The 24,183-nt window shown below is 43.6% G+C and overlaps 1 protein-coding gene across 1 annotated transcript in view; it reads right to left on the minus strand.

The window, feature by feature from the left end:
- LOC115129860 (low-density lipoprotein receptor-related protein 1B-like) overlaps positions 1-24,183 on the minus strand; it is a 206,029-nt gene that overhangs the window by 136,160 nt on the left and 45,686 nt on the right. The window contains 12 exon segments of the mRNA XM_065025737.1: positions 4,366-4,555; positions 4,717-4,802; positions 4,805-4,935; positions 7,634-7,814; positions 8,829-9,065; positions 9,617-9,760; positions 9,906-10,092; positions 11,533-11,755; positions 13,245-13,407; positions 13,520-13,780; positions 17,678-17,806; positions 18,643-18,762. Coding sequence (XP_064881809.1) covers positions 4,366-4,555; positions 4,717-4,802; positions 4,805-4,935; positions 7,634-7,814; positions 8,829-9,065; positions 9,617-9,760; positions 9,906-10,092; positions 11,533-11,755; positions 13,245-13,407; positions 13,520-13,780; positions 17,678-17,806; positions 18,643-18,762 — 2,052 coding nt within the window.

A 24,183-nucleotide genomic window follows, 5' to 3' on the forward strand; every position in this document is an offset into this window, starting at 1 on the left:
CTGCTGCTAAGATCGTGGCTCCGATTTCGTGGCAAGTTGAGGATACCGTGAGACGAGCTCAAGCTATCGAACCGGACCCGAAAGGGGGTCCTGCCAATCGGTTGTTTGTCCCCAAGGCAGTGAGGACTCAGGTCCTTCTGTGGGGGCACTCCTCTCGCCTCACCTGTCACCCGGGCGTAGGTCGCACCTTGGAGTTCATCCAGCGTAAGTTCTGGTGGCCTACCATAAGAGAAGACGTTGCCTCTTTCTCGTCAATGCCTGCCCCGTGTGCTGCCAGGGCAAATCTTCTCACCTCCGCCCCAAGGACTCCTTCACCCTTTACCTATTCCCCACAGACACTGGTCCCATATCTCGTTGGACTTTATTACTGGCCTTCCTCCATCCCATGGCAATACTACTATCCTAGTCATAATCGACAGGTTTTCAAAGGCGGCCAGGTTCGTCCCTCTGACTAAGTTACCTTCTGCCAAGGAGACGGCTGAGTTGGTAATTAATCATGTGTTCCGAGTCTTCGGCATTCCTCAAGATATGGTTTCTGACAGAGGTCCCCAGTTCGCCTCAAGGTTTTGGAAGGCCTTCTGCCAACTCATGGGTGCTTCTGCCAGTCTATCTTCAGGGTACCATCCGGAGTCCAACGGCCAAACAGAGAGGATGAATCAAGAGCTGGAAGCCACCCTCCGATGTATGACTCGTAACAACCCGTCCACATGGTCGCCCTTCATTGTTTGGGCCGAATACGCGCACAACACCTTGCGCTCCTCCTCCACTGGTATGTCCCCGCACGAGTGTCAGTTTGGCTATGCCCCTCCATTGTTCCCGGACCAGGAGGCAGAAGTCAGAGTGCCTTCAGCCTTGAAGTTCGTCAGACGCTGTCGGCTTATGTGGAGGAAGACCCGTCTTAATCTTATGCGTTCCTCACAGAGGTACCAACAACAAGCCAACAGACGTCGCCGTCCCCCGGGCCTACCCTGCGCCCGGCCAGAGAGTCTGGCTCTCCACAAGAGACTTACCACTACGTGTGGAGTCTCGCAAGCTGTCCCAAAAATACATCGGTCCCTTTAAGGTTGCCAGAGAGTTAACCCAGTTTCTTATCGCCTACACTTACCCAGATCCCTTAAGATTAATCCCACATTTCACATTTCCTTATTAAAACCTGTTGTTTTTTCTCCCTTGTCCCGGCAGACAGACCTCCCCCTCCGCCTCGTGTCATTGGAGGCCAGCCGGCTTATACCGTCCATCGGATACTGGATTCCCGCCGGGTGCAGCGGTCCTGGCAGTATCTGGTGGACTGGGAAGGCTACGGTCCCGAGGAGCGCTCCTGGGTTCCTGCCAAAGACATACTGGACCCTGACCTCATTCGTCAGTTCAGGGCTCTCCATCCTGAGAGAGCTGGTAGGAACGTCAGAGCCGTTCCTAGGGGGGATTCTGTCAGGATTTGGCCAGGGTTGTTCCGGTTTTTGGTCACTAGATGCCCCCATTGTGCCTTTTGACCTTTTGTTTTCCCTTGATCCCCATTATTATTTGCACCTGTGCCTCGTTTCCCCTGATTGTATTTAAACCCTTTGTTTTCCTCAGTCCTTTGCTCTGTGTTTGTATGTTAGCACCCAGCCCTAGTATTCTGTTAACTCTTGTTGATCCCGGTGGACGCTCTTGTGGAAGTCTGTTTTTTTGTTCTTGTTTATTTATTTTTGAGTATCTTTTGAGGCTTTTTGTCCTATACCTACCACCTTGTGGATTTACCTTTTTGTCTTGGAGGATTACCTTTGTTCTTGTGGAATTCCTTTTGAGGTTGTGGAGTTACATGTGTTCCTGAAGGACTTCACTTTTTACTACATTAAATACACCGTCTCAAGTACTGCTGTGTCTGCCTCATCTTCTGGGTTCTGCCGACTATTCGTGGCTCAGTTGGTTAAGTGACTGTTTCTCACTCCGGAGAACCGGGTTCGTAACCGGGTCCTGACACCTGGTGCCTGAGCCAGCTGACTGCTGGGGCTGTTCCTCCCTGCTGCTGAGGTTATTCTTTGAAGAGCCTCATCAATCACTCTGGCATCACTGAAGGCTAACTTCTTAAACCTGGGGTCAAGTGCAGCGGTTTCTGATAGCACATTATTATATTCCATTTCTGTCCTTTTATGAACATAGGGTGTCCATCAACTCTGTCACATTGTTACATTTGCTTCTCTCTGGCGGCTGGCTGTGATTCACTGCAGACCCTGACACAGGAGTATCATTTTTGAGGCTGTCACATAGCTGAAAGGAGAGAACAGTGACTTATTAGTTCAGGTTCATGTTTTGTCTACTGATACTACATTCGCATCTACTGCTCATATACATATATAATACTGGATGAAATAATGATGTAGTAATAACTGCTTACTGTACCTCTCTCCCCTGATCTCCACAGTGACCTGCTCAAAGGGTTCCAGGACTCTGCACACCTCCTCCACCACCTCCAATTCCTCTTGGGTCAGAGCATCAACAGGTGCATTGACAATGGTCAGGGTAGAGATGATGGCATCCTGTGACTCAAGACACCGCTTCAACATATAAAATGTTGAATTCCACCTTGTAGTGCAGTGTTGTTTAGGCCTCAGCTCAGTCATCCCCATCTGGTGTTGTGTAGACTACAGTTTTTCAGCACCTGCTGTGCTCCTGTGGAAGTATTCCACAGCTGCTTTCACTTTGTCCACAGTGGGCTTCATCACCTTCAGAGCATCTCTTACAATCAATGGATGATGGGTCCTTTAGTTATGTACGCTTTATTGTCGCTAAGACAACAGACCACTTTTCCATCTACTTGCCATTCTCTGGCCACTCTCAACAGTTCCTCTGCCAAGTTCTCTGAGGTGTGGGTCGCTGAACTCAAAGCAGTCCAGAAGACAGCTAGACATCGAACAATCTTCAATGAAGTGACATGTAACTGACATGTAAGAAGTGGTTACCCTTGATGTCCAGCAGTCAGTGGTACGGCAAACTGCAGTAGCTTTCTGGACTCTTTCCCGCACTGAAGCCTGGGTGCTCTCATACAGTTGTGGAATAAGTGATTTTGAAAGGGTTTTCCTGCTTGGAATTGTGTACATTGGATTTAGACTATTGCTATAATTTCTAAAACCTCTGTCCTACACGATCGAAAATGGCTGAAAATCGGTGACAATCATTTTAGCCAATGCAATATCAATTTGGCCTTGTTTTGCTACAGACAGACTTTGGCATGAACTGTGCCATAGACGACTGCGTTGCTGTGGGTCGTGGAGTAGGCCTACTTGACTGAGTGGATACATCTCCACGTGTGGAGGTGCTGGCTCCACCACAATCACTAGCAGGCCCGCTAGTTTCTCAAAGCTCCACTACAGCTAGCTTCACAGTTGGGTGCACAGTTCACATACGCCGGTGTAGGTTGTGTGTAGAACCAGCTTTATATGAGACTTTGTTTTGGCAAATTCCACACTGTGCTCTAACATTGTCTACATTACTAAAATGCATCCAAATGCTACTGTGCTTCCAACTCATTTTCCAGCTGTTGTTTTCACAGCTGTCCTTCCTCTCTCTCCTCGGCTGCTAAGTGTGTGACTGTGAGTGAGTTGGCTCGGCTCTCCCTCACGCATCTTTGGTTCATTGGTTGACACTGCATGTCTGATTGACAGGAACAACAGGTGAGGCTGTTAGTCTGAGCAGACAGTCAGAACGAATGTGTGTGCTTGAGCATTTAGGTCTATATTATTTTAGTTATTTTTTCATTCTTTGATTTAGTTAATTCTATTCATTTAGATCTTTTGATTATTCAGATCTTATTTAAAAAATATATATTTTTAGAAATAGATTCAGCTCTTCTGATATGCAAGCCGGCTCCCAACGTTCACCAACAAGAGCCGGCTCATAGAGCCGACTCGTTCGCGAACGACCCATCACTAGAGTTTACAGTGCATTATAAGCAAAGAGACGCATATATTGGCCAAAAAATAACACCAGATTTTTTTTCCCGGACGTGTGGAGAAAGGTGAGGCGGTGGTGCATCCGTTAAACAGTCATTCAACTTTGTCCGGCGTAAAAGGGAAAAATCAAAAAGAGAATCTTCTGATGTATTTACTGTCATGCATTTCAAACCCCCTGGCTGGAGCAAAGTCCAAGTTTAGTACTTCAGCCATTCTCAGTGTTGTAATTTCGTCAACGGTCCTCTCAGTTCACCATCTCATCAGGGTTGATATACTGAAAAAACTGGTTTGACAGGGTTGAGAGTCACATGGATCCTGTACATAATGAGTATGTCCCCTAGTCTCTGACATGTTTATATTACAAAAAAAGTGAGCCAGTCTTGTATTTAAATAGTTTTGGTGCATGACAATGATAGTGTGATGGTGTATTTACCTTGCTGCCTTTGAGCATCGTACACAGATAGCCCAAAAAGAGGGGGTTTCTCGCTTCTCATAAGAGCAACCTGCCCTGACTGCAAGTCCAGTTGGAAAATAGAGGCGTTCATGTAATCTGTCCAGAAAACGGAATTCTGGTGCAGGGAAATTCCAAAGGGATGGTTTAATTCTTTGCCGTTATACACCACCTTTGGATAAAAGAAACAAAGAACATGTTAGACAATAATTCACAGTTAAAAGTGACTCATGTATTTGCAACCATACAAATGTTGAAAATAAATGTACATATTCAATTGATACTATGCATATTTGTTGATCAGTAGAAAAGAACACTCACTCATTTACTAACCGTTCTGTGGGTACCATCGAGGGAGATTTTCTCGATGTGGTCATAATAAGCGTCGCACCAGTACATGTTACTGGAGCCATGGTCTAGGTGAGTCCGTTAGGCCACAGGATGCCTGAAGTGACAAAGTCCAGCCGGTGGGATCCATCCATCCAGGCTTTCTCTATCTTGCCAACACTATCGTTCACCTCATCCTCCTCCCAGTCTGTCCAGTACATCCAGCTGAAAACCAGAAGAAATTCATTATCAATCTGATGGTCTAGCATAGAGAGATAGATAAGTTAGCCCAAATAATACTGAGTATACAAAACATTAAGAACACCTGCTCTTTCCATGACATAGACTGACCAGATGAATCCAGGAGAAAGCTATGATCTCTTACTGTTGTCACTTTGTTAAATCCGCTTCAATCAGTGTAGATGAAGGGGAGGGGACAGGTTAAAGAAGGGTTTTTAAAGCCTTGAGACAATTGAGACATGGATTGTGTATATGTGCCATTCAGAGGGTGAATGGGCAAGATAAAAGATTTGAGTGACTTTGAACGGGGTATGGTAGTAGGTGTCAGGCTTGTGTCAAGAACTTCAATGCTGCTGGGTTTTTTCATGCTCAACAGTTTCCCGTGTATATCAAGAATTGTCAACCACCCAAACGACATCCAGCTCACTTGACACAACTGTGGGAAGCATTGGAGTCAACAAGGGCCAGCATCGCTGTGGAACACTTTCAACACCTTGTAGGGTCCATGCCACGACAAATTGAGGCTGTTCTGAGGGCAAAAGGTGTTGCTAATGTTTGGTATACTCACTGTATATACACTGCTCAAAAAAATAAAGGGAACACTTAAACAACACAATGTAACTCCAAGTCAATCACACTTCTGTGAAATCAAACTGTCCACTTAGGAAGCAACACTGATTGACAATACATTTCACATGCTGTTGTGCAAATGGAATAGACAACAGGTGGAAATTATAGGCAATTAGCAAGACATCCCCAATAAAGGAGTGGTTCTGCAGGTGGTGACCACAGACCACTTCTCAGTTCCTATGCTTCCTGGCTGATGTTTTGGTCACTTTTGAATGCTGGCGGTGCTTTCACTCTAGTGGTAGCATGAGACGGAGTCTACAACCCACACAAGTGGCTCAGGTAGTGCAGCTCATCCAGGATGGAACATCAATGCGAGCTGTGGCAAGAAGGTTTGCTGTGTCTGTCAGCGTAGTGTCCAGAGCATGGAGGCGCTACCAGGAGACAGGCCAGTACATCAGGAGACATGCTGGAGGCCGTAGGAGGGCAACAACCCAGCAGCAGGACCGCTACCTCCGCCTTTGTGCAAGGAGGAGCACTGCCAGAGCCCTGCAAAATGAACTCCAGCAGGCCACAAATGTGCATGTGTCTGCTCAAACGATCAGAAACAGACTCCATGAGGGTGGTATGAGGGCCCGACGTCCACAGGTGGGGGTTGTGCTTACAGCCCAACACCGTGCAGGACGTTTGGCATTTGCCAGAGAACACCAAGATTGGCAAATTCGCCACTGGTGCCCTGTGCTCTTCACAGATGAAAGCAGGTTCACACTGAGCACATGTGACAGACGTGACAAAGTCTGGAGACGCCGTGGAGGACATTCTGCTGCCTGCAACATCCTCCAGCATGACCGGTTTGGCGGTGGGTCAGTCATAGTGTGGGGTGGCATTTCTTTGGGGGGCCGCACAGTCCTCCATGTGCTCGCCAGAGGTAGCCTGACTGCCATTAGGTACCGAGATGAGATCCTCAGACCCCTTGTGAGACCCATAGGTCTCACAAGGGGTATGCTGGTGCGGTTGGCCCTGGCTTCCTCCTAATGCAAGACAATGCTAGACCTCATGTGGCTGGAGTGTGTCAGCAGTTCCTGCAAGAGGAAGGCATTGATGCTATGGACTGGCCCGCCAATTCCCCAGACCTGAATCCAATAGAGCACATCTGGGACATCATGTCTCGCTCCATCCACCAATGCCACGTTGCACCACAGACTGTCCAGGAGTTGGCGGATGCTTTAGTCCAGGTCTGGGAGGAGATCCCTCAGGAGACCATCCGCCACCTCATCAGGAGCATGCCCAGGCGTTGTAGGGAGGTCATACAGGCACGTGGAGGCCACACACACTACTGAGCCTCATTTTGACTTGTTTTAAGGACATTACATCAAAGTTGGATCAGCCTGTGGTGTGGTTTTCCACTTTAATTTTGAGTGTGACTCCAAATCCAGACCTCCATGGGTTGATAAATTTGATTTCCATTGATAATTTTTGTGTGATTTTGTTGTCAGCACATTCAACTATGTAAAGAAAAAAGTATTTAATAAGAATATTTCATTCATTCAGATCTAGGATGTGTTATTTTAGTGTTCCCTTTATTTTTTTGAGCAGTGTATATATATTCTTTTAGACATGACACCAAATGTGTGAATATCAAATCACTCTAAAGTTCCCGAAAAGCAGCAGACACTCTAGTCTGCTCTGAAACTGTTAAGCCTCTCATACCAGTGAGCAACACACTACTTACATTTTTGCCATTCCATTTCACCTTTAAGCTCATTCTTATAATTAACTGACTGAAAAATGTGTCCAAACTCAGCTCCTTTCCTCAGATGGAGATTTAGGTCGCACTTTGTTGGCTATGCACATTTTCAAGGCAATGTTTCAGCATTTGCGGAGACCGCATTCAGGTAAATGCTGCATATGTCGTCTCAAGTGAAAATGACCTTTAAATGTCAAGCGCGCTATAACGCGGATCTACCACTGATCGGATTGAATCCCGGCCAGAGTCAATTTACTCAAAACAGTACCAAAATTGGGTCCTGGCATCTTACGTACAAACCAATATCTATTGAAACGTCACAACATAAGGAGATCTTATCAGGGTGTCAACTGTAAAAGACACACTCACCTGTGCAGAGGGTCCACCACGATCGCTCTGGGGTGAGACATATCTCCTTCTAACAGAGTTCTCCTTGTTTGTGCAGCCTTCTCCAATCTGGCAACGTTGATTGTTTTCCTGTAGCCGTCATTTGTCCAGTACAAGTTGTTCCCTATCCAGTCCACTGAGATCCCCTCCACGTTATCAAGGTCTAGGACAGGATGTGAGTCAAAAAAAATGTAATGCATAAGAGTATGCTGTTGTTATCCTCTACTTGATCATCCCTGCAGGAGCGTAATCTATCACTGTCTCCAGATCCTCGTTAATGGAATCAAAACCCCAAAGCATTGTTCTAGAATCTATTGTAGCAGATATATTAATCACACACAACACAAAAGTCATGCAAAATAGTGCTGCTTACACAGAAAGCTTTTGGGTATTAGAGATTGACCTAATTCGGGGACCCAACTTTAAGACCTTTGAAAGTATGAATAACCTATGATTCATTTGTGTACAGAGGTGTACAGGTACATGCCAGGGATGTAAAGAAGACAAAGGACTTCTATACTCACATAATCCCAGAACTAAAATCTTGCATCATTTCTTCAGATGCTCGATAATGTTCTGGGGGAGTTGTATGAGAAAATATACTAACGAGACTAGAGACGTTTCCATCCCCTCTAAATGGAAACTCAACCAAAGCATGGGCCAAATTATATATATATATTTAACTAGGCAAGTCAGTTAACAAATTGTTATTCACAATGACGGCCTACCCGGGCTAAACACGGACGATTCTGGGCCAATTGGGCGCCGCCCTATGGGACCCAATCACGGCTGGATACAGCCTGGATTCGAACCAGGGACTGTAGTGATGCCCCTTGCACTGAGATGCAGTGCCTTAGACCGCTGCTCCACTCAGGAGCCCATTCCAAAATTTGAAAGATGCGAACACCTGTGAAATTGTGATTTGTCCAAAATATCTGGGCACCAGAAGAGAGTTCCTCGTTAGTCGTCGCATCTCACAGTCTGTTGACGACTGCTATGATACAATCTTATGTTACCGGCGTCTGTCCACATGTGTTTAACCCTCACATAACGTGATTGGCATGATTCTCAATTCATTAACTTAAAAGGTGCTATTTTTTGTCAACATCTGGAATATCTCATCTCAAGGTCACTTGAAGTTGTTACCTAACAAACAGAACCATCTGAATGCACTGACCATCTTTAAGGATCGTTTTTCGATGGGTCCCATCCAGTCTTTGTCGGCCAATCAGAAAGCTGGTTGTGTCGGCAAAGTATATGTGGCTGGTCTCTGCATGGAAGCCGATCGCCCGAGGGTTTACAAGATTGCCAATCTGTACCATGTGCTCGGCCTCCGACTTGCTATTCAGGTCCAGGCCTCGGATGACACCGGGTCTCCCTCGTCCGTAGAACAGGAATACCTCATTCATAGGCTCTGCAGAGGGAGGTTATAATGCATTATGAAGAGGGTGCTTATAGGAAGAGTTATGAATATTACATAAACAAACCACCAGCGATTAATCTTCTTTACCCTGAACACTGCCCGTGTGTAATTCATTTACATGATTCGCTTTTCTTCCAACCGACACAGGAAATTAAAAATTGTATCCTAAGACAAGAATAATAAGGTAATTACAATGACCTAAATTAAAGCAAGAATTCGGTCGGCTGATTAGACCTCATCAAATCAATCAATCCCTTACTCCAAAAACGAGCCTGTGCCAAAGCAACGCTTGAGACAAAGTTAACGGGACGCATTGAAGCCGACCAAAACAAAGATGAATTTGGGCTTTTCACCAGTCATTAGCGATGTTGTTTGGGTTGACTAGATGTGATGTTCAGTAGACCTGACAGAGGAGCAGGCTGGAGCAAAGTTGCAGACGTTTGGGTCGCGCGGGCGCTGTCACTAATTATAGAAGCTACTTTGCCTCTGACTGACACTATGACCGTCAACACAGGACATAATATGCCCTAATATGAACTTACTCTTGCAAGATTGTCTGTCACTTCCCAGTACAAAGCCTGTTCCACAGCGGCAGGATCGGGATTTGTAACTTCCGCTGAGCAGACACATGTGAGAGCATCCTCCTTTTCTTCCGGACGGATCGGGATCGCAGGCATGAGTCCTGACTGCAGAGAGAGATAGGAGACGTGGGTAGATACCAGACACACAACACACACACACACACACACACACACACACAAACACACACACAAACACACACAGACACAGCTATCTTCTACACATGCAAGGAACACTATATTTTCTTTTTACCTGTTGGTTGGGTGAGTTTCTGGTAAACACGTATTCCCACAGAATTCTCCACGGTGGTTACAGTTTGAACGTCTGCTACGCTAAACCGATTTATCTGTAAAATGTCCGCTTTTGTCCCTTTAGATGGCTCGGTACGAGTTGCAAACAAATAATCTTCAAAGAGTGATAATCCGTGGAGGTGCAGCAACTGGGAGACAAAGAGAGCAGTAGTGACAAGAGGAAGGAGAGGCACAGTGCTATAGAGCAACGCTGGGCTGCATTTATATGTTTCATTCATCTCAATTTAATCCCCAGGTAAACACCTTTGCCCCCAGCAAGCACATAACGTTCCGAGAACCATCTGTTTCTTAGAGCTCGGTGAGAAAGTGGTTGTCCTATGGTTAATTTTACATACAATATTCCAACCACAGGAGGTTGGTGGCACCTTAATTGGGGGGGGGGTGGTAATGGCTGGAGTGGAATAGGTGGAATTCCATTCACTCCATTCCTGACATTATTATGAGCTGTCCTCCCCTCAGCAGCCGCCACTGATTCCAACAATATTCTTGGAATGGTGCAGGATACCCAGCTAGCACATGACATTCTGAGAACCATATGTTTCTCAGGTGGGAGTTTCTGTACAATCAGCGTAACGTTTCCTCGTGGTTCTATTGAAAGTAATGTTCTCAAATTGTTCAGAGAATGTGAAGAAACCATGTTTCTCTGTGGGAATTTCAGTACTTCAGCCTAATGTTTTCTACAGGTTTCCTCGTGGTTCTATTTAAGCTGTGTAATTGGCCACAACCTGATCCTAATAAGTGATTGTTTCCTTTGAAATGGGGTCTGTTTGATTCGACTAAAATGAACAGCTTCGTATGAGTTAAATAAAACACGGCATGCTACACATCCTGGTTTCACAGTGGAATAATTCCACGGATAGAAAACAGAAGGTTTGAATGTCACCGATGCCGTGCCACAATAAAGAAGACGTCTGTTTGCATGTCCTATCTGTGCTTGGAGTTCAAGACAGTTAACCCAAAACTAAGCTAGCAGTGTCATTAAAAGTCTTATTTGAAACACGTTCTCAGAACATGATTTAGTTACCTTCAAATAACCTATCGTTTAGAAAACCATAATAAAACATTCTCGGGAACCTTCCGGCAACCTGCAAATGTGTGTCCCCAGAAGAGGAAACATTTTCACTTATGGCTTCGTTCCCAGAACCAATTGGAAGCCAAAATGTGCTAGCTGGGCCTGCTCCTCCACTCCATTCTAATCCATTGGAAAAGGCTGTGACGAGGGGATACAGCAGCAGCAGGAATGTACAGTAGCATCGGTTGCATCTCTTTCAACCCTACTCCCTCTCTCTGTAGTGCAGAATAGGATGCCATTTGGGACGTAACCACTGTCTCTATGTAAAAAAGGGAGGGTCAAAGAATGTCCACACTCGGCAGAGTATCTACTCCACGACTTAACCAAAGGCTCTGTCATTTGGACTATCTTATTGAGTCCTCACAAACTACCCTTAAAGTGAGACTAACTGGCATGCCCGTTGGTAAAATCGTATATGGTTTCTCTGAAGCAAAGCACGATTGAACATTGGAAATGGGCAGATCATAGGATAACAACTGTCAGACGCTGTACTTACAGAGCTTTCATGGATAACAGTGTGCCGGTTGCTCCCATTGTAGTCCACCACTTCGATATAGTCCAGGACAGCATCTGCCCAGTAGACCAGCTTTCTAACCAGGTCCAGAGTAACAGCTGTGGGCTTCTCTATTCTCTTCTCCACTATCCTGGTCCTGTTGGTGCCGTCCATATTGCACCGTTCCAACTTGGCCGTACTCCCCGAATCGGTAAAGAACATTTTCCTGAAAAGCAAGTTGAATCCCAGGGTATAAAAGTGTTTTTAATAGAATCCAACCACAATTGAGAATCAATGTGCAGTAGGCCTACAGTTTGGACTACGGATGGCAATGAGCTTTGTCGCTAGCTCTGACACTTTGACTTTATCACGTTGAACCTGAAACATTGAGTAATGTGCACGGTCCCATAAACAGTAGGGAAACGGGTGTTGTGGAGAAATAAACTGTGGAATCACAATCGTCCTTGTAATTCCTATTTCACACGCCAGTCACATACAGAATTTATCACATGCAATGTTGTGCCGCAAATTGATGGTTTTCATTCAACCATATTTGAAAGCTCATTCGAACAGTTAAGTAGTGTTTTGTAATTAAATAAATCAATGACACCAATCAGAAAGCTATTCTAGGTGCAGTCAACCAAATGCAACACGCCAATTACTTTATTTCAGCATCAAGGCTCTTTTCAACAATGAGCTTCAGAACAGAAGTATGACTGCATGTAAGAGTTCACCTTCACCCTTCACTTATTTTTTGATAAGATCCCGTATGATTCATCTATTAAAAACATATCAAACCTAAAATGACTCATTTGAAAAATGTAAAAACGGTCTACGCAAAACAAATGTATCAGATCATATCAGACTGAGACAATATCAGCTCTACGCTTTCCATTCATTTCGACAATCCAACTCCATTTTAAGCAGCACACTAAAACATTTGAAGTGAACTAAGTGAAATCCATTGAAAACACATGGCATCCTTAGATAGTACCTGTCTACATTCCCTTTTGTCATCTGACAGATATCATGGGAGTAGAAGGGAGTCGTTTCCCCCTGAAGGGGCAAACTAATGTATTGCCGATGATATCGCATCAATAATTGAACACATTGGTCCTGGAATATTACCCCTCTCACTGTGATGTTGTCAAAGCAGCTTTGTTGCGTGTGAGTGCAGTGAGTGGCACAGGAAGATAACCACAGGTTTGGAAGTCTAAGCCTTAAAATAGACTGTCTCAAACAGCATCATATTCCCTATAAAGTGCACTTTTTTTTTACCGAGGCCCATAGGGCTCTGGTCAAAAGTAGTGCACTATATAGAGAACAGGGTGCCATTTGGGACACACTTCGTAGCTTCTTTATCAGCTGGAGGTAGCACTCGGGTTTGACAACTGGTACAGCTCTGTATCACATACAGATACAGGTCTACTCAAATTGAGTTGTCAAATGTTGTGAGCTGAGTCAGTTTGATTTCAAGTTTTAAAAAATATATATATATATATATATATAAAAAAATCTGTAGAATGTGAAAGTAAATATGGTGGTGTCTGTTGCTGCTTTTAGAAAAGGAAAATATATCATATGGTTCCACTACAAGGAACCTTAAATCAATCAGAAACATGTGATGGTACCAGTACAACAGCTGATGGCAAGCTGAGGCATATTTAGACGGGAAAACCCTTGCATAAAATACATTTCTCAATTTCTCAACTTACCCCATCAATGAGTCTAGAGCAATTCCACCAGGGTTTTGAAGATCGAGACCGACTATTGTGACACATGCGTCGTCTTGTTCATTGCAGACATATATTCTTTCACTTACTCTATCCACAAAGTAAATGTTTCCTGCGAGCCAGTCTATGGCAAAATGTTCCACATCTACAACCAAATGAAAAAAAGTACATTGTGACTAGAGCAAACTTTTTTGTTAGAGCAGCAACATCCAAACCCTTATGATGGATATTTCTACATCATTTGGAACGAAACTTACTCTCTAGATTCTCTCCTATCCGTACTCTTCGCATCTGTGAAAAGCCTTTTAACTTTGTCATGGTGGCACACCAAAGCTGACCGTTGAAGTTTGTAAAGGAGATCCAACATAACGATTCATCCTTGTAACAGAAATCCAACGTGTGAATCGTCTGATTAGTATCCAATGGCTTTAGGTTGGGTATAGACGACCCATTGAGGTGTGTGACTGTGATGGTTCCTGTACTCGCAATCAGCAACACAGGTGGTCTGTCCCCAGGATCTGAGAGAGAGAGAGAGAGAGAGAGAGAGACTGAAATTAGTATCCATCCATACATTCTTAAAGGATACTTACGGCATATAATCCAACAACAGACACTTCAAAACAGAGCATCTGAATGAGGTTATAATAAGCACTTGTTTGCTGCTAATGACCCATCAGGCAAACATTCATTTGCTTCCAAAAATCTCTGATTAATTCTCTGTAACAAGTTGATATAGACAAGCTTTTACAGGTGTCTATGTAGCTTTGACCATTACAGTGCAAGTAGCATGCTAAAATGGTAGTATTCCACTATTCAACTAGTTTGGGACATTGAATTTACTGCCACTTTCACAATTACTGGTAATGTCCAGTCACTGTTTAGGTTCCATTATTTATGGACTATTTCAAAGGGGAAAGCCCACTACTGTAGATCTCTTTCTGAGGGATAGCCCACTACTGTAGATCTCTTTCTAAGGGATAACCCACTACTGTAGATCTCTTTCTGAGGGATAGACCACTACTGTAGATCTCTTTCTAAGGGATAACCCACTACTGTAGATCTCTTTCTAAGGGATAGCCCACTACTGTATATCTCTTTCTAAGGGATAGCCCACTACTGTAGATCTCTTTCTAAGGGATAGCCCACTACTGTAGATCTCTTTCTAAGGGATAGCCCACTACTGTAGATCTCTTTCTAAGGGATAGCCCACTACTGTAGATCTCTTTCTAAGGGATAGCCCACTACTGTAGATCTCTTTCTAAGGGACAGCCCACTACTGTAGATCTCTTTCTAAGGGATAGCCCACTACTGTAGATCTCTTTCTAAGGGATAGCCCACTACTGTAGATCTCATTCTAAGGGATAGCCCACTACTGTAGATATCTTTCTAAGGGATTGCCCACTACTGTAGATCTCTTTCTAAGGGATAGCCCACTACTGTAGATCTCTTTCTAAGGGATAGCCCACTACTGTAGATCTCTTTCTAAGGGATAGCCCACTGCTGTAGATCTCTTTCTAAGGGATAGCCCACTAGTGTAGATCTCTTTCTAAGGGATAGCCCACTACTGTAGATCTCTTTCTAAGGGATAGCCCACTACTGTAGATCTCTTTCTAAGGGATAGCACACTACTGTAGATCTCTTTCTAAGGGATAGCCAACTACTGTAGATCTCTTTCTAAGGGATAGCCCACTACTGTAGATCTCTTTCTAAGGGATAGCCAAATACTGTAGATCTCTTTCTAAGGGATAGCCCACTACTGGAGATCTCTTTCTAAGGGATAGCCCACTACTGTAGATCTCTTTCTAAGGGATAGCCCACTACTGTAGATCTCTTTCTAAGGGATAGCCCACTACTGTAGATCTCTTTCTGAGGGATAGCCCGCTACTGTAGATCTCTTTCTAGATCTCTTTCTAAGGGATAGCCCACTACTGTAGATCTCTTTCTGAGGGATAGCCCACTACTGTAGATCTTTTTCTAAGGGATAGCCTTTCACCCACTACTGTAGATCTCTTTCTAAGGGATAGCCCCTCTTTCTAAGGGATAGCCCACTACTGTAGATCTCTTTCTAAGGGATAGCCCACTGCTGTAGATCTCTTTCTAAGGGATAGCCCACTAGTGTAGATCTCTTTCTAAGGGATAGCCCACTACTGTAGATCTCTTTCTAAGGGATAGCCCACTACTGTAGATCTCTTTCTAAGGGATAGCACACTACTGTAGATCTCTTTCTAAGGGATAGCCAACTACTGTAGATCTCTTTCTAAGGGATAGCCCACTACTGTAGATCTCTTTCTAAGGGATAGCCAAATACTGTAGATCTCTTTCTAAGGGATAGCCCACTACTGTAGATCTCTTTCTAAGGGATAGCCCGCTATTGTAGATCTCTTTCTGAGGGATAGCCCACTACTGAAGATCTCTTTCTAAGGGATAGCCCACTGGAGATCTCTTTCTAAGGGATAGCCCACTACTGTAGATCTCTTTCTAAGGGATAGCCCACTACTGTAGATCTCTTTCTAAGGGATAGCCCACTACTGTAGATCTCTTTCTGAGGGATAGCCCGCTACTGTAGATCTCTTTCTAAGGGATAGCCCACTACTGTAGATCTCTTTCTAAGGGATAGCCCACTACTGTAGATCTTTTTCTAAGGGATAGCCCACTACTGTAGATCTCTTTCTAAGGGATAGCCCACTACTGTAGATCTCTTTCTAAGGGATAGCCCACTACTGTAGATCTCTTTCTAAGGGATAGCCCACTACTGTAGATCTCTTTCTAAGGGATAGCCCACTACTGTAGATCTCTTTCTAAGGGATAGCTCTGGATAAGAGCGTCTGCTAAATGACTTAAATGTAAATGTAAATGTACTGTAGATCTCTTTCTAAGGGATAGCCCACTACTGTAGATCTCTTTCTAAGGGATAGCCCACTACTGTAGATCTCTTTCTAAGGGATAGCCCACTACTGTAGATCTCTTTCTAATGGATAGCCCACTACTGTAGATCTCTTTCTAAGGGATAGCCCACTACTGTAGATCGCTTTCTAAGGGATAGCCCACTACTGTAGATCTCTTTCTAAGGGATAGCCCACTACTGTAGATCTCTTTCTAAGGGATAGCCCACTACTGTAGATCTCTTTCTAAGGGATAGCCAACTACTGTAGATCTCTTTCTAAGGGATAGCCCACTACTGTAGATCTCTTTCTAAGGGATAGCCAACTACTGTAGATCTCTTTCTAAGGGATAGCCCACTACTGTAGATCTCTTTCTAAGGGATAGCCCGCTACTGTAGATCTCTTTCTGAGGAATAGACCACTACTGTAGATCTCTTTCTAAGGGATAGCCCACTACTGTAGATCTCTTTCTGAGGGATAGCCCACTACTGAAGATCTCTTTCTAAGGGATAGCCCACTGTAGATCTCTTTCTAAGGGATAGCCCACTACTGTAGATCTCTTTCTAAGGGATAGCCCACCACTGTATATCCAGCAGGAAAGTAAACAAAGGATTGTCACCAGGTGTTTTACAACTGTTATTGACCTAGGAGACATATGGGTGCTGAAAGCATGGGAATGTCAGGTGTGTGTGTGTGAGCGTGGGTGCGTGCGTGTGTGCGTGGCCTGGACTTCTATTCACCCATGAAGAGTGTGATTTACCAGTCCAAGGAAAGTTTAGCTCACACGGTACTTGAGTAATGGAAGTAATGCTAGTCATAAATCAAGGTTCCCTCTCTTGCTAAATCCTTTCCTTTAATGGTTATGTTTTAAAGGGACACTTCAGGATTTCGGCAATGAAGCCCTTTATCTTCTTCCCCTTGTCAGATGAACTCGTGGATACCATTTTTAATGTCTCTGCGTGCAGTTTGAAATAAGTAACTAACTAACAATAACACAATTGCTAACTAGCATTATCGCAGTGCCCGGAGGTCTATTGTAAGTGCTAGCATGCTATCAGATGCCATAGACGTCCAGTCATTCCGCTAACGCTAGTTAGCATTGGCTCACGAAACTACCTCTAACCTCATTCATATGGATGTAGCGACATAAAAACGGTATCCATGAGTTCATCTGGCTCTGGGGAAGTAGATCAAGGGTTTCATTGTCAAAAATCCTGAAGTCTCCCTTTTAACACCCCTCTTGTATTATCTGCGACAATTGTAAAGTTACCTGATTGAATCATCACATTATGCTGTGGCCCTAAGGGGCCTAACACAGAACAGCAAAGACAAGTAGACATGAAATAGCTCAGGTCGTGTTACAGTTCGGCTATACATACATGTTCACCAGATGAGTCTCCAACATAAAGTTCAATTCCTATTGATTAGATGGTAACCCCTTGGTTTACTTCATGAAACAACACATTCTAGGGGTAAAAGCTCTCCACCAAAGACATGCTGCATACTAAAGCCACGATACATCCTTCATCCTACCGGTCTTGGCTTTGCAGGACCTTCTGTTGGGTTGTAGGACGTATCCATCTGTACAGCTACATCTATATGATCCAAAGGTGTTCATACAGGTCTGGCTACATGTATCGTATACTGTGCAGTCGTCGTGATCTACAGTGAGAGGGCAGGAAGTTGTTACAAACTAAGTGCCGTTCAAACATGAGCTAAATACAGTGCATTCGGAAAGTATTCAGACCCTTTGACTTTTTCCACATTTTGTTACGTTACAGCCTTATTCTAAAATGGATTGAATTGTTTTTTTCCCCCCTCGTCAATCTACACACAATACTCCGTAATGACAAAGCAAAAACACGATCCTGTCTCTGAGCTCTATGGACGATTCCTTTGACCTCCTGATTTGGTTTTTGCTCCGACATACACTGTCAACTGTGGGACCTTACATAGACAGGTATGTGCCTTTCCAAATCATGTCCAATCAATTGAATTTACCCCAGAGGTGAACTCCAATCAAGTTGTAGAAACATCTCAAGGATGATCAATGGTAACAGGATGCACCTGAGCTCAATTTCGAGTCTCATAGCAAAGGGTCTGAATACTTATGTAAATAAAGTACTTCTGTTTTTTTTATTTCTAAAAACCTGTTTTCGCTTTGTCATGCGGTATTGTGTGTAGATTGATGAGGACATTTAAAAAAATGTAATCTGTTTTATAATAGGGCTGTAACGTAACAAAATGTAGAAAAGGGGAAGGGGTCTGAATACTTTCCGGTACATAAACCTGGCTTAATATGGCCAGGTTTATGTCACCTTCACACATACAGAGTACAATATATGTGTGTCCATTTAGCAGTTATTCCAGAATGATCCAAATATGACTTACTGTGTTGTCGAACATAAAAGCGCGACCATTCTTTTTTTGTCATCAGTTTGTTAATATCCGACACTCATCCCTTTGATTTAGATGAATTGTTGGCTGTCGGTCCTTACCTCTGCAGGCTCGACCATCCTGTTCCACCTCGAAGCCGTCTGCACAGAAGCAGAACGTCACGTTTCTCATTATGACACAGCCGTACTGACACAACAACTCTTGGCACTTTGGCTGGAGTTCTGGAAGAAAAAGTTTAAAAAAAAACATTGTCGTGTGTAGGTGGTTGACATTGCCATGGAAATAGCAATGACTGGTGGTATGTTATGTTAATACGTCACTAATGTCTCTGGGCTTTCAGACTTGAAGTTTCTAAGTTGAAATGTAATTTCCTTTCTTACTGCCAGCAGAAGGGGAAGAGGTGTTAAAGATTTGAACCCCCCCGAAAGAGGACATAGAAACCCTTTTTAAATAAATTATTCCGATCTCTTTGTTAGCTGTTTATCATTTGGTGTGCATGATTTATTTCACAGCGATTTCAGAAAGTGAATTGCTGTTTAAAAGCTGCTTATGTTGATACATTTCTCCGATTTAGACGCCACTTCAAGGTTGCTGTCAACAGGAAATCAGTTAAGTACAAATGTAAGGTCCATTGTATGTAATTCATGACTTCCTCCAACAGCAATAACTGCTCATGATCACATGCATCAGTCAGAGAGCTGTCCAAGGCTACATCCCAAATGGCACCATATACCCTAATCCCTATATACTGTGTTGCACTAATTTTGACCAGAGCCCTGGTCAAAAGTAGTGCACTATATAGGGAATAGGGTGCCATTTGGGACACACAGGGGTTTCCTGCTGTTCTGTCAGCATCTCTCTACACCTACCTTGTATTTATTGTTTCACAAATTGGTGGTAAAATTTCAGTGATTTATATTCTTGCACAACATGTGCCACTGCCACAAATTGCAATGACTTCAATACTAAAATTATAATTCAAAAGTGTTTATTTCCTCATAAACCTGTCAGTGGCTGACCTTGGGAGTGTGAAGCAGAGTTATATCTGTTTATGTCAAGCAGGCAAGAATGCTAGAGTCATCACACACAGCGTTTATAAATCAATTACTGTCAGTGAACTTCACTTTAATTTACATGCATTCACTTTGATACAAGTATCACCTTTCTATACTGAAACATTTCCAGGCCAGCTCCATCCCATCTCCCACTGATTACAAACAGCCTCTTCATTCTCCCATGATGCCTCACCAGGACACCACCACTAGGGAGTCGACCAAAACTCATAGCGGCTTTTCCTTCTATGAAAAGTAATATGGCTGTTCTGGTGGTGTTTGAGTAATATGGCTGTTCCCCAATTCCCATCGTCTATACTCCCCACAGAGATGGTGATGGTCCCCCACATGGATGGACATGGATGTGGGTAAGAGTTCCACTGCTGTGAGGAATTGTATGGAGGCTTGTGGAGACTGGGGAGCTTTTGCTCAGTGTTGTTGTAAAGCCCATCTGTAAACAGCCCATCCAACTACCTCATCCCCCATACTGTATTTATTTGTTTATCTTGCTCCTTTGCACCCCAGTATCTCTACTTGCACATTCATCTTCTGCACGTCTACCATTCCAGTGTTTAATTGCCATATTGCAATTACTTCGCCACCATGGCCTATTTATTGCCTTACCTTATCTTACCTCATTTGCACTCACTGTATATAGACTTTTCTTTTTTGTTTATTCCATGTGTAACTCTGTGTTGTTGTTTGTGTCGAACTGCTGTGCTTTATCTTGGCCAGGTCACAGTTACAAATGAGAAGTTTTTCTTTAACTAGCCTACCTGGTTAAATAAAGGTGGGAGAAAAAAAGGACTGTAGTTTATAGTGACCCTCTCCTAGTGGTGAGATGGATCACCTCAGGGCGTCAGCGTCCTAGACCTCAGTCCCACAGCAGCCCCATCAACCCCAGGCAGCCCCATCAACCCCAACCCCAACAGCTCTATATCTTGTTTACTGATTCCCATAGCAAACACCTGTGTCTGGTCCTGTGTCTGGTCTCTGGTTAGTGGAGCACGACGATGGCGGAATCACCTTGAGGATTCACTGTGTGAGTTATGTGGCTGTAAATTTACCACAGCGCCATGGCAGCGGAGCGCAGGGGAGGCTCACACCCTGGCAGGTGTCTTGTTTAATGGCCTGTTTCACAGCCAAGCTACATTATCAGGAATCAGAGAGGCAAATAATGCCTAGCGTTACTTAACTTTTCACTATATTTTCACTTAAGCTTAATTTCTACATTAAGAAAATAATCTGTAAATCTAAACTAGTCAAGATGTGTTGTATATATTGGATAGAATGCCAACACACCACTATGGCTTCCGGTTTAGCATGTGAATGGACAAGAAGCTCGTGGACGAGGCGCTTACGCATGGGTTAATTTTGCCAAATATGTCATATTTGATTGGTGAGTTCGTGAGTTAACTTTTTGATTCAAATGTCAAACGACCTGAGGAGCAGAAGACCTGTAACTAACGTTTCAACTGCGATGGCAAATGTGAATGGTAATGGCGCCGACTTCAGTCCAACCGTTACAGAGCCTCATGCGGTCACACTCCCCAGAGATCTTCTGAACCTCCGTACGTTTCTGGTCTCGGAAATTACATTGCCACTCAGCAGAGCTTTCCTTTGTTCCATTTTTTTTCTATATACTTAAGGACTGAAGGACTTTTCACTTTATTTGCACCCTATTGATCATTCGTACATGTACAGACACTTGTCCCCTTTTCTTTTTTTGTAATAGGGTAACATACTGTGGGACACTTATTTGGCCATCCATTGTACTTGTTGCACTGATTGAAGACTCCCTGAGTCAGGAAAGTTCCGATCCACTGTTATGGGGTCTTTGTTTTGATTGACCTACTTTACCGTTTTGTGAATGCCTTTTCAAATGTATTTCACTACTGGTGCTATGGAGCCTCTACGCGTTAGGATAGGAAGGTTTTCTGTTTATATGCACCGACGCTGCGCCAACTTCATCCTGCTGTCTCCATTCGCTGGGGAAGGAGACTTTGGATTTGGGTGGGAGTGGAGGGGGAGTGATTATTTTGGTCACATTTCTATCTTTGCTTTTTTCATCAGTTTTCTCTGTTATCTTTGCAAATGCTCGGTCTGTTTTCACACCTTTTTCATTTCAATATTTTAGATGGCTAACAACACAAATAATAGTTATATGGGAATAGGTATAAAGCTTGAATTTACAATCTGAATTCAATCTCTTGTCCACTACAGATGCAGAATGGTTACTATTGCTAGTGGAACCTACTATGAACATAGCGACTGGGCAAGTCGTCTGCTCACACTCCAATTAAAATGCAGAGCTGCTACAAGTCTGATTCCCCAAATTAAAGATTCCCCTCATAGCTTGATTTCTGACTCTAAGGGGATCAATGACACCTTCACATCTTTCTATTCCTCCCTGCATATGTCTGAATTTCCATCAGATACTGACAATATGGCTACATTTTTGGGTGAACTGGAGACTCCCACAGTTGAGGCTGAAACTGCAGATGACCTTGATTCCCCTCTCAGGCATTGAAGAAGTTATTCAGTCTATCAAGTCAATGCAGAGCAGCAAAGCTACAATGCCTGACGGGTTTCCAACTGAGTTCTTTAAGAAATGCTATACCAAGTTAGCCCCTTTACTTTTATCTATGTATAATGAATCACTTGAACGTGGCTCGTTGCCACCTACCCTAACACAGGCTTCTCCTTAAGAACTTCCTGTTCTTCAATTAGGCCCCTAAGGCTCCTTAATGTGGATGTAAAGGTGCTGGTGAAGGTGATAGCGAGGCGTCTGGAAGTAGTTTTACCAAGACTCATATTACAGGAACAAAGCGAATTTATAAAGGACAGATATTCATGTTTTAACATTCGAATGCTGTTTAACATTATTTATTCTAAACAATTCTCCAACTCCCCTGAGGTGGTAATCTCCCTAGAAGCAGAGAAGGTATTCGACAGAACTGAATGGGAGTACCTATTTGCTGTTCTTAAAAAATGGATTTGGGGACACATTTTTGCTCAAGGATCCGTCTATTGTATACCTCTCCCCAGGCCAGTGCCTGTACCAGTGACACCCATTCTGATTATTTTTGCCCTGGGATGTGGGACACGCCAAGGCTGCCCACTGTCCCCTTTATGATCTGCCATCGCCATTTAGCCCTTTTCAGTAGCTTTACGGGCATCCTCCTCTTTCCAGGGTGTAGCACGGGAAGGAGTTGAACATAGAGTATCAAATCATCTGTATATAATGATAAGCTATGTAAATAACCCTGTAACCTGTTTACCTTCTATCCTTTCTATTCTGGAGAACTTTGGCTCCTTCTCCGGTTACAAGCTGAATCTCCAGAAAAGTGAGGGCTTCCCAATCAATCCAGAAGCGCAACAGCTCCAGCAGGCAGACTTGTCCTTTCAGCTTAGCCACTCTGGTTTCAGATACCTTGGAGTGAACGTAACTCGTTCATTACATGCTCTTTTTTCTGCAAACTTTGCTCCCCTATTTGCTCAAATGAAAACTGATTTTCAGAGATGGGGTAGCTTACCACTATCACTTATAGGAAGGATTGATGCTGTAAAAATGAACAGTTCACCCAAATTCCTTTATCTATTTCAATCTATCCCATTGTTTTTACCAAAGTTTTTTTTATGTCAATCAATCAGGCTGTTACCACATTTATCTGGGGAGGAAAGGTACCCAGTCAGTAGATCTTTACTTCAGAGATGCAAGTTTAGTGGAGGGCTGACACTACCCAATTTTGTATACTATTACTGGGCAGCCAACTTTCAGAAATTGCCATTCTGGTTACATGCTCCAGATACCCCATGGTGCCACCTAGAGGCACATTCTTGTATTTCTGCTTCTCTTCCTGCTTTACTCTGCTCTTCTCTCCCAGCATCCCCCTCTCGCAGTCATTTCTCAAATATATCTGCGTATTTTGTCATTGGACAAACACTCCACCAACAAAACTAAATCTGCTTGGGAATGGGAAATGGGTGTTGAATTTACACATGAGTGGTGGGATGAGGCGATTGATAGTCTTGGCGGTTCAAAACTAAACTACAAGATTACTGGGATTCTATTTTTATAACTTTGTCTGATGTGCTTGAAATGAACCTGCAGCCGTGTCCCTTGATAGCTGTTTCTGGTATTGCGTAAGACTTGTTCTCCTTGGACCCCAAACATGCCCATATTGTTGCTTTTACATCCTTATTAGCTCGACTTAGAATTCTTCTCCCGTGGAAGTCTGCTCAGCCCCCCTCTACTTCTCAATGGCTCAACGATGTAATGTTCTTCCAATGGCTCAACGATGTAATGTTCTTCCTAAAGCTTGAGAAAATGAATTATTCTCTTAGGGATTCCAATGATACATTTGTTAGAAAATGGCAACCATTTGTATCATACGTTAAAGGCTCGTAGAGGCTCCCCTCTGATGAGATGCTTTAAGGTTTCCCAGGAGGCATTTACCAGTAGTCATTACATAATAGGTACAGTCATCAATATAATACTATCCAGTCCAAGCATGTTTGTCTAAGGTTTACTGATAATTTATTTATTTCTGTTTTTGTATTTGGAAACTGTATTGAGCTGTTTGTATA

The sequence above is a fragment of the Oncorhynchus nerka genome, linkage group LG2 (assembly GCF_034236695.1).
Source record: "Oncorhynchus nerka isolate Pitt River linkage group LG2, Oner_Uvic_2.0, whole genome shotgun sequence".
Taxonomy (NCBI): Eukaryota; Metazoa; Chordata; class Actinopteri; order Salmoniformes; family Salmonidae; genus Oncorhynchus; species Oncorhynchus nerka.